This window comes from Corvus brachyrhynchos, unplaced genomic scaffold (genome assembly GCF_000691975.1).
Source record: "Corvus brachyrhynchos isolate BGI_N302 unplaced genomic scaffold, ASM69197v1 scaffold279, whole genome shotgun sequence".
NCBI classification, from domain to species: Eukaryota; Metazoa; Chordata; class Aves; order Passeriformes; family Corvidae; genus Corvus; species Corvus brachyrhynchos.
In genome coordinates this window covers 1,394,041-1,404,787 of record NW_008246060.1, presented here as the reverse complement: position 1 = coordinate 1,404,787, position 10,747 = coordinate 1,394,041, and the positions used below count along the sequence as shown (strand labels likewise).

Here is a 10,747-nt window from a genome sequence, read left to right as displayed (position 1 = left end):
GGCCCCGCGGCGCCCCGATCCAAGGCAGCTCCGAGCCGTCCCTGTCAAGGCATCTTGTGCCGGGCGGCGCACAGGGACAGTGGCTCGGCTCTCAGCCCTGAAAGCATTTATTCTGCTATGTTGCTGGCAACAAGTTATTAAAAATGAAAAATCATAAGCCCGGTTTCCTTTTCATAATCTCCACCGTGTTAATTTTTTCTGATCCTTAGAAACTTGCACATAAAGCTCAGGAGCAGCAGTCTTGACCAGTTCTTTAAATTACTTCAAGTGACAGTCTTGGTTAAGATTTCAGCAACTGCAGCACAAAACTAAACTAATCTTTCTAAAAAGTTTCTTTCAGATCATATTTGAAGTGTACTGGTGGCCAGCATCACTGAAAGTACCTCACAGTACAAACAGATCACGTTTGAGTTGTTTCTTGCTGGAGTTGTTAATTTTGGCCTTTTTTTTAAGCAGTGGAAAGACTTATTAAAATGTATCAGACATTGCATTCTGCCAGTACAGCCTTTACATTTTATCCCAGAATGCAGTTAAAGATACTTTAACTCCATAGTAAAAGTCTACAGAAAATTTCTGCCTGTGCAAAAGCAATCCAAAAGGAACAGAGGTATAGGATAAACCTGGATCAGCCTCAGTACTTAAAAACTCCATTGGAACAGCTCAGAGCAAAGCTAATGATCTCTTACCAGTGCCTTACATGAAGCCTTTTGCTCAAGTCCCTCAGATCCCCAGGTGTGTTTTGCTGTGGCTGGCTTAGTTCTGGCAAGCATTACTCCCTGTGGTCCTTTGCGGAATACACAGGGAGTGTTACAATTTAAACTGTTACTTTATCCTGCTTGTATCTGTCACTGTTTCTTAAGTCCCAGGCACCCTGACCTGTGTGTGAGCAGTCTTTCACAATGTAAGCTTTGGTTCTTGATACTGAAGCCATATAGGTCGTTTCAGTGAAACTTGCACCTCACAGTTACTGATGTGTACTAATACACTTTTTCCTTCTCCAAAATTCTGAATATGTTCACTTCATGCGTAACGAGATGGAACTGAAATGCTGTAAATACATAGATTAATAGGAAATAGTAATGTCCATGAGCACCTGTGGCCTCAGAAGAACAAGACACGAAGAACCAACAGCAATTTTCTGTCATTGACCTCTTTCTGTTCTAATCAAAAATAAAGTATTTATGCCAAGAAGGGAAAGAACAACACAACTTCTAAATAAAAAAAAATGATGGTGTTTTGTGGTGTTCTTTGTTTGAGAATCGAGTGGAGTAACAGCTAAAACAATGTAGGGGATTCCTCAGTTCTTCAGATAGAGACTGAGAACTATTATAGTGATTCTTTGCTTTAGAGAGCACAACTAAATTTGTTCTTTGTTCCTATCTTAGATTTTCAACAAATGAAGCTACAGGTGCTGAGGCTATTTCTAATAAAGCCAATAGAAAAGGTTTAGTAATCTAAGATCTAATAAGCTGCTCAGGTTGGAATTTAGATTTCCCCTTCAGTGTGAGCTCACAAGTGTCTTGTTCTCCCTCTGGACTCGTTCATCAAGGTCTGAGATGAAGTCAGATTGAGTTACTCTGGCTTAAGGCCACAGGCTGAGCCAAGGTGACGCTGGCACTCTGAGCCAAACCCAGCTGCAGGGGCAAATGGACAGAGAAACTTAGTGAAGGTGGTTCAAGGAAGCGTGTTTTGTGTCACAGCTGAAATATCATAAAGTGTGTATGTGGTCACCAGTACAGCTCAGCTGCTCACAACAGCATCTTCACAAAATTCGTTGTAGCAAATGTGCATTTGTGGGTTTCTTTGAAAATGCTATTAAAATGCTCTTAAAACCTAGTCAAAAATCTGTCTGCTATGGTGATGTTTTCATTTTACCCAGTTTTTTAATGAGCTGAATGCAGTGAGAATTGTAAGGGAAAGACATTTTTAATTATACTTTAAAAATATTTGGATTTTTTCTACAGTGCAATATCTATAATGCCCAACACTTTGAAGAATGACCTTTCATCAAGGTCAGCATCCAGCCCCCCGAAGCTCAGCATTAAGGTAGCAAGCCCTGCAGTAAATCTACCGACAGCTTGAAAGTGTTTCTATAAGTGTGAAGAAAAATAGACATTTTCTATGCCTAAGTGACAAAACTGCCTATTGAGCATGTGATTTTAGTTTTTGTGATATATTTGAAGATATACCTGTGCCCTTGGGCTGGAGTGTAACCCCCTGGTTGTGCTGTCTTGCAGAAAACTTCCTCTTCAGCGATGAAATCATAGCCAATGGTTTTCACTCCTGTGACAGTGATGAAGAAGACAGAGCCTCACATGCAAGTTCCAGTGACTGGACCCCAAGACCACGTATAGGTAGAAGCCTGGAGCATGTTCTTGGATGCTCTTTGCCTTCAAACAGTCACTTAATTTTCCCCAGTCTTCAAATGATTTTTCCTATTGCAAAAATATTGGCAATTAGTTCTTCTGAACAGCTCAGAGGTGTTGGCTGTATTCTGTATGTTATTTAAGGGTTTAAAAATGAAGCCTTTCAAACTTGCTGTATTTTGATTAAAATTGCCAATGTCTTTTCTTTCCTTGTGTAGAAATCCTGCCACAATCCCTATTAAAAGCATACATACAGACTCACTAAATTGAACTGATTTATGGCGTATTTCTACTTAATATTAATTCTTTAAGGAACAAGAAGATGATCCCTGTATGATTTTAGGACAGTGAGCCCTAATCTCAAGTGTTTCTGGAAAGGTTGATTTAATGGCTTTAGAAGGTTATGTCTGAAATAACTCGTGTTAGATGACCAAAAGAACAACAAAAATCCATGGATTACTGGGCTCTGTGCGTCTATTTAGGTGATGGTTTATAATACCACTAGAAAGTATATGTATATTTTTTGTCTCTTCAGCTCATTCCTGTAGATACCAAGTGCTGGGAAAATACAGGTGGAGACATATTGTGAAGATCCTGTTGCACCTCTAAAAGCCATTAAGTTTGGTGTGAACTGGGATTTCAACCTTGATTGACTTTCTATGAAATCCTTCATGGGTTAACATAAAATCATGATAAATAAATAAAATTCCCAGCTGTCACTTCAGAGTTTAGACCAAAATACAGGGGGTTTGATGGATGGAGCATTAAATCGGATTCATGAAACTGTAGTAGCAATCATTACTAAATGGAACAATGACCATGATCATCTGCAGTACTTGACTCTATTTTAAATATCTGTATTTTTTAAATTTTCTTAGGTCCCTACACTTTTGTTCAGCAGCATCTCATGTTAGGCACAGACCCACGGACGATTCTGAAGGACCTGCTGCCAGAAACGATCCCCCCACCTGAACTGGATGACATGACTCTGTGGCAAATTGTGATAAACATCCTTTCAGAGCCACCAAAAAGGAAGAAGAGGAAAGATATTAACACCATTGATGATGCTGTGAAACTTTTGCAGGAATGCAAGAAGATCATGGTCTTGACTGGAGCTGGGGTAGGTATTGCTGCAACAAGTGTGAAAATACGGAGACAGGTTGGTTCAATACTTCAGTAGAGCATGCAGGGGATGGGACCAAATCACTGTGCTGGGGAGGAAGAGTCCAGTCCCCTGCAAGGACTGGAGGGGAGACACCATCTCTCTTCTCATACCAAAATATTCTTAGACATAGAAACTCGTAGACAGCTGCTTCCATGCAAAATAGTTATGGAATAACAACACATTACCTGTCCAGAACATTTTCTATCCTAGTCTTCAGACAAAGGTGATGACTTTTTAAAACAAAATCTCACTGGATCTCTTAAAATACCAGATGGAGCTTGAGGGACTAGAAGAATAGGATTTGAAAAGGAAAAGAGTTGGGGAACAGAGGAGGAGGATGATCATACGGACAGTCTGATCGGATTTCAGCAGACTGGATGTTACTTTCGGCACGTGCTGCTCTGTGATGGTGATAAGGCTGTTTGACTAAAGAACATCTCTGAACTGCTGCACATTTTCAACTCTGTACCTGTGCACCAGATCAGTTCTTGCTTCTGTTCACACACAGATGGTGTGACACGATTCAGAGCAGATGAGTAATTCAAATCAGCTTTTAGAAGAGCACTGCTACTCCCAGTTTTGCTCTTTCCATACTTTCATACACCTGTTTCTCCTCCTCTTCCCATCCTATTTTGGGATAATCTGAGACAATAATTTTAGCCCTTATTGACTACTACAATGCTGTGATAAGCAATGTATATCAATAAACAACTTTATCAAAAGGGGTTTATTCTTCAAAAGTAAGAATATATTTTTCAGAAGTAAGACTATTCTGTTACTGTGTTAGTGTGTAAAAAAAAATAAAAATATCAACCACCATATCTAAGCCTGAGTTTGCAGATCAGTAAACACTTATTAATTAAATTTAATGCAGTAATAATCTACATTTTTGTTCATATCTTACAAAACTTCCAGTGGTAAAAGCAAGTTCTGGTATCCTGTTATTGTACTAAAGGGTTTTTTATCCACTTGTCAGATTTTGTTTCTGTGCTGTTTCTTCTGCTTGTGATTTGAGAATTGTTACATTGGATCAAAAAAAACGGGGGAAAAAAATAAAGGAAAGAAAAATAAATACAGAGAACCCAGACTGATTTTGTTCTTAATGTTTCTGAGCACTGCGCATACAAAAAGTGGTTTCCCAGAGTTTTTATCATAGCAACTCTTTATAGTCCAGTATGTCGTTTCACTTATTTCAGATTGCAAATATGTATTTCAGGTGTCTGTGTCTTGTGGAATACCTGACTTTAGATCCAGGGATGGCATCTATGCACGCCTTGCTGTAGACTTCCCAGACCTTCCAGATCCTCAAGCAATGTTTGATATAGAATACTTCAGAAAGGATCCCAGGCCGTTTTTTAAGTTCGCAAAGGTATGGTTTTCCAACAGTTCTTGTCTTGGTCAGTTCAGAGAGATAACAATATTAAAATGTGTAACTCAGATAAAAACTAGAAATGTTAAGCAACATTCTCTCTCTCTCTCTTTTTTTTAAGCTTATTTTACTGTTCCTGTTGTAAGTTCAGGATACACAAAACCATTTCAGATGGTTGAAAATATCTCAGTGATATTAACAGTTTCAAAAGCAGCAATTACATCTCTTAGACAAAAAGGAATTGTAGAAGCTGTAGACATATGGAGAAACAAAAAAAAACCTAATTGCATTTAGTCTTCAATTTTCTTAGAACAAAAAAAATCAAACCCAAGATATAAGAACTTCTACAGGACCAGGAAGGACTTGTGAAAATCAGTCACTACTGTTTGTGCTCACTCTTTCTTCCCTTTGCTCACAATTTATACTACTGCTCTGTCATGTTACAAAGATTGGAAAAGAAAACTCAATCCATTCTTTGTCTGCTTGGCTTTCTCTGACAGCTTCCTATCCAGGTATTAGCAAATTTTGATGGTTACTAGTATACCCAGTTCCTTTGGGTTTTAATATTAAAAAAAACTACCTTACTCCCAAAAAACACACCCCAAACCAAAAAACACCACAGCAAGTAAAAACAACTTACTTGAAGCCTGTCTATACACAGGTTTTACCAGAAAAATCCAAATCAAATTTAGCTGATACTTTTTATTCTTTTTCACTTCTCCTTTTCCCTTTCTGTCCATCAGAATATATGTTTCTAGTAACAAATATTGAGGTCACTTGACACTTACAAAGGATAAAAAGCTTTCCTATTTCATAATTCTCAAAACCAGAAAAAGATCTAAACATTGCTTTTATGCTGTGAAAAGAACAAAATCCCAGCTTGCACAGAGCAGTTCATCCTGCCACGATGAGAAGCTGAGCTGTGGGAAGAGGAGTTGGATGCCAGAGCAGTGGCAAAGGGCACAGGGAGGGACCACGGTAACAGCTGCTGTGATTGCTGGGGACAGGGTTCAGCTCAGTTAAAGACTGTATCCACTTCCACTGTCTAACGTGCTTCTGAATTCCCTAGGAAATCTACCCGGGACAATTCCAGCCATCTCTGTGCCACAAGTTCATCGCTTTGATGGATAAAGAAGGAAAACTACTTCGCAACTATACTCAGAACATAGACACACTGGAACAGGTTGCAGGAATCCAAAGGATAATACAATGTCATGGTTAGTGGGTTTAGTTTCACTTACTTTCCTTGTGGGAATTCTTACTGGTGCATGTGACAAGGTAATTGCTATTGGAATTAAACCTTCTTTCCTTGAATTCCTGTCTCTTGCCACCAAATATTCTGCTTTTTAAATGTTGAAATTTTGTTGCAGACAGCTTACATATTTAAATCAGAGGTGTTTCAAGTGGAAATAACTCCTTTCAGGAATTGAGCTTGATGAAGTCTCCATGTATCAGTGAAGATCCACACCCTGTTGGCACAAGCTTAGACTGTAACCTCCAAAATGCATTTGGTGCTTCTTGATCTGTGTGAGAACATAACATGGAAACCAATCTTGCCATAGGTCCCAATCACTGCCCAACAATGGAATGGGAGTCTAGGTGTTATCTGACTATTTAGGTTATATTCTGCTGAAATCTTACAACATTCTGATACTTCAGTGACTCCACCTTATGTACAAAACACTGAGGATTAATCACCAGTTCAGTTGAGCTGAAGATCATCTTGTTACACCTTCAGTGTCATACACATTTTATAATTATGATGCCTAATTAAGTGGAATTGCTTTAATTGCTTGATATATTTTCCATTTCCAAGGACTTGCACATGTCAAGCTGAAAGTCCAAGGATTAATTTTCAAGAAAAGTATGCAGAAAATTAGTTCTTAAATGCATGTTTGGATCATTTAGTAAACTTCAGACAAATAAATTGTCTAAAAGCAGTGTGGCATGTTTGTAAGGCCCATCCATCTAACTGCACCTTTGCCAGGGGCCAAACTCATACGGTTTCCATACCTACAAAGCTTAGCTCAGTGCCAGATCCATAGGTTTTCATTCTCCAGACAGAGCAAGCACAGTGCTCTGAATGGGGCCCAGGCAGCACACAGCAGCATCTGCCTGTCAGCTCCCCAACCCCAGTGCTGGTTTCCATCTGTGCTTAGTGTGTTACACGTTTTCTTTCGGTTGGTATTCCATCTGAGGCATTTATCACAAACCTCTTACATGGATGGGTTTTTGCACATAACTGCTCTGCTCAAGCTCCCCATTTTTCCAGTTGCACGCTCCAGGGATGGGATCACAGACGATCTTCAGTGTACGTCCTGTGTAAGGTGATTCTAAATGAAACATTCTTTAGTAACATGCTGTGCACTTGGAGATTTTGAGGCCTTTGGAAATTAGCAAAGGTTGTTTTGAGCACATCAACCTTCATCTGACCTACAGCTGCTGTTCTTTACCAAATGGTTGTTGCCTAATGGTGGTGGCTAAAGAGAAACCATAACTCTTTTGGGGGGGGTTCACAGTGCTGTATTTATTCTACTTTTTCCTCTGGCTGGGGCAATGGCAAGTTAATCATGGGCAGTTAACAAAGAACCGTGCAGTGATTTGGGGAGTTCATATGTGAACCTTCAGACCCATTTGTCACTGCAGACCTACAGTACAGTTCCTGCTATGAAAACTATGGTGTCTGAGATGCATTCTGCTGTATTTAAAATGCTCTTGCATTCAACCAATGCGTCTGGAATTAGATTGTATTCCTTGCTGTTGCTGGAGCTGAGTGAACAGAGGCCGTAGCCTGCTGGCTGGGAATGGCTCATACATGGGCACCAAACTTCTGATGGTGAAAAATAATTCACATAATGGAGTTGCAGGGAGGTAGCAGCAGATGCCTCAGAGTTGGGTTTGCGAGGACATGTCCCTAACATGCTGTATGAAGCTCTGAATTATTACTATCAGCTAATCAGAACGAGCAAATAACTGTCTTATCTCCCATAGTCCTTGGAATCCCTCATGCTGGGGGAGCTGCAATGCTGAGCAAGGTTTCAGAAGCTGTACAGTTTGCAGGCCAGCAGTCATCAGCAGACCTGAGCTGCCAGTTGCTCATAACTGATTTGCTCCAGGTTTTTCTGTGCTTTCACTGTCTTTGTCTTACCCAGATACAGCACCCTGAAAGCATATTGTCTTTACTAATGCATTTTCTTAGTTATTCTGTGCTACCGTTTGTTGAGTTGCTGTGGGTTCCTGTGCTGCTGATGCTGTTCGCAGCACCACTGTTGTGTAACGAGAAGGGCAGTCCCTGTTCTCTGCTCCTTGTCTGTGCTTGTACAGGTCAGGGGAATGAGGGGACACAGAATCATTTGTGTTGACATGCACGTGGTATATTGCTACTCCTAAAACAAGATTTCTGCTGACTAACACCTAGAAGAACAACTTATAGTATTACAACTATCTCCTCTTAATTTTACATTACCTTTTTAAATGCCTGATTTCTGTAGCACTGCAACATAACAGCCTTTTTGTCAAAACAGCTTGGGCATAAGACCAAATCTGAATGACTGAAAATCCTGATGCTACCATACGGCTTTTTCCCCTCAGGTTCCTTTGCAACAGCTTCCTGCCTGATCTGTAAATACAAAGTTGATTGTGAAGTTGTTCGAGGAGATATTTTCAATCAGGTAAAAAATCTACTTTAACTCACTGCAGCTTTCTAATAAGTAATTCTCTCAGAAAACCAAACCCTGAAACACCACACTGGGATTGCTTACAAGATCTGCTTTTAAAAGCCTCCATATCTCTGCATGTATTTCATAAAAGTGCCTCTCTGTATTATAGCATTTCCCCTGGTATTTAAAAGTATACTCAAATACTGTACTGCAAAAATTTGGTAATGGCAAAAATCAGAACAAAACCTTAAGAGTCCATTTTTAGTGGCTCCTCTGAGAAAAAGTAGAGGTTAAATGGTAAGTGGAAAGTTGGATTTGTACCTGGTTTGTGTTTATCTGAATTTAGAGTCATACTGAGAAAGTGTTCTTAGTCTTCTATAATGTTGGCTGCTCTTTGAGCATTTACCTGTATTAAAAATGTGTTTCAAACAGCAGCTGATATATGGAGAAATTGCTAACCACAGAGCAGGCTCTGAGCAAGGATCAAATGGAATGTGCGTGTTGCTTTCTAGGACTCCTGAACTATTCCATCGTCCAAACTCCCCATGTCTGGGTGTCAAGTGACCTGGGACCAAGGCAGGAGTTGGTTCTGCTCTGTCAGAGCAGATGAACCTTTGACTTGGAGAGACCCTCTCTGCCTTTGCCTTTCTTCCCCTTCTTATGAAGGAACAGAGGTGATGATTCTGTGATCAAAAAGATCTTCTTTATGCAAATGAAAGGGGACTCTTTCTGCAGGCTCATTGGTTTTTTTGATAAATGCCTCAGAGTCCATAGTTGCAACTTCAGACAAGAAACATGGAAGGAATGTAAATCCTTCAGGCATTACATCTGAAATAAAAATCAATGAAAGCCTTTCAAGAAGAGATGTTTTAGTTAAAGCTTTAAGAAATGGGAATTTCGTAAGCCTGAAGCCTTGTAACACTGAAATACTGAATGTGAAATCTGGTTTACTTTGCTATTAAGAATATTATTTTTGAGAACATCCTACAGATATTTTTTGCTCCTTTACCTCCAGAGCCAGCTGGCTGGAGTTAGAATTTCTCTCTCTGGTATATAAAGATCTGAGGAAAAAGTTCAAGACTCATTCTAGTCATCTGCTCCTTTTTGGGGAATTCTTCAGTTGGTTTCCCTTGACTGTGGGATTATTGGGTGCTCTCTTGCTCGGGTGCAGGGTTTCTGCCACACAAGTTCCTAGATCTTGTACCAAATAGCTTCTTAGGCATCCTTCCCACAAGGTTTTTCTTTGTTCAAAGACTTTAAATTTTTGGGAAAGATCCTTTGACACTAGAGGAAGGCCTTCTACTTTTGATGTTTTCTAATTTGGAGAGTATTGTCTTCTGTCCCACTGCAGGCATCCATAAAACTAATTCTTTGACTTAAACTTTCTACATTCTATATTATTTTTTTCTGCAGCTATTCTCTGTATAGGATGGACTTGTTATGCATTTAAAAGACAGTTTTCAGATGTTTTTCTATTGCAATAGGTAATATACGTATCTTTACACCTTTATAGCTCTATTTTGTAGCTTGTGATGGTTTCTATATGATTGCAGCTACTTGGATTTATTGTGAAGCATTATATTTTAACACTACAACTGAGAAGACTTGAACTATTAGAAGGAAAATTGCTCAGTATTGTCTGTAGATCTATCACTCACCTTCTTGCTTTTCTTCTCTCTTAAAAAGTCCTAAGATAGGAAAGAGTTGAAAGAGGTCCCAAAGATCAGAAACTCTCTGGTTTCAGGAGAAAAGGGAATCTACTTCTCCACAAACTCGTGTCCACTTTTGTTAGTGAAACAGGATTCTGCTCTGTTTCTGGAGGATTTAGAAAAGTTCAGAATGGACACCAAGCAGAAGTTTTGGTCTCTGTTCTTGCTGTATATGCTCTTAGCCAGCTGCCTGCCGAAGTGCTCTGTAAAGTGCTCTGTAGCTTTGTGTGTGTAACACACATAGTCCTTTGGAGGAGAGAAGCTCCAGGTAAAGCTCTGCAAAAGACTCTTGGATTAGGAAAGGGCTTGTATCAGATGCTCGACTGGAACCTGACAGCGACATCTAAGTTTTTGCTCTGATTAAACTAAGAAAAATACTTTCCTGTCAAATGGGAGGTGTGCTCAGTTGGTGCTGAGCATGACTGCTAGGCTTTGCCTTAGTGGTGTAGACCTGCCTGGTTTCTCCCTCTTTATTCCTG

At 39.7% G+C, this 10,747-nt stretch overlaps 1 protein-coding gene across 1 annotated transcript in view; it reads left to right on the top strand.

Moving 5' to 3' along the window:
- Positions 1-10,747, top strand: part of SIRT1 (sirtuin 1) — a 15,404-nt gene that overhangs the window by 1,594 nt on the left and 3,063 nt on the right. Inside the window, exons 2-6 of the mRNA XM_008642876.1 lie at positions 2,184-2,354; positions 3,245-3,486; positions 4,748-4,900; positions 5,970-6,117; positions 8,492-8,571. Of these exons, the coding sequence (XP_008641098.1) occupies positions 2,184-2,354; positions 3,245-3,486; positions 4,748-4,900; positions 5,970-6,117; positions 8,492-8,571 (794 nt within the window). The remainder of the gene's footprint in view (positions 1-2,183; positions 2,355-3,244; positions 3,487-4,747; positions 4,901-5,969; positions 6,118-8,491; positions 8,572-10,747) is intronic.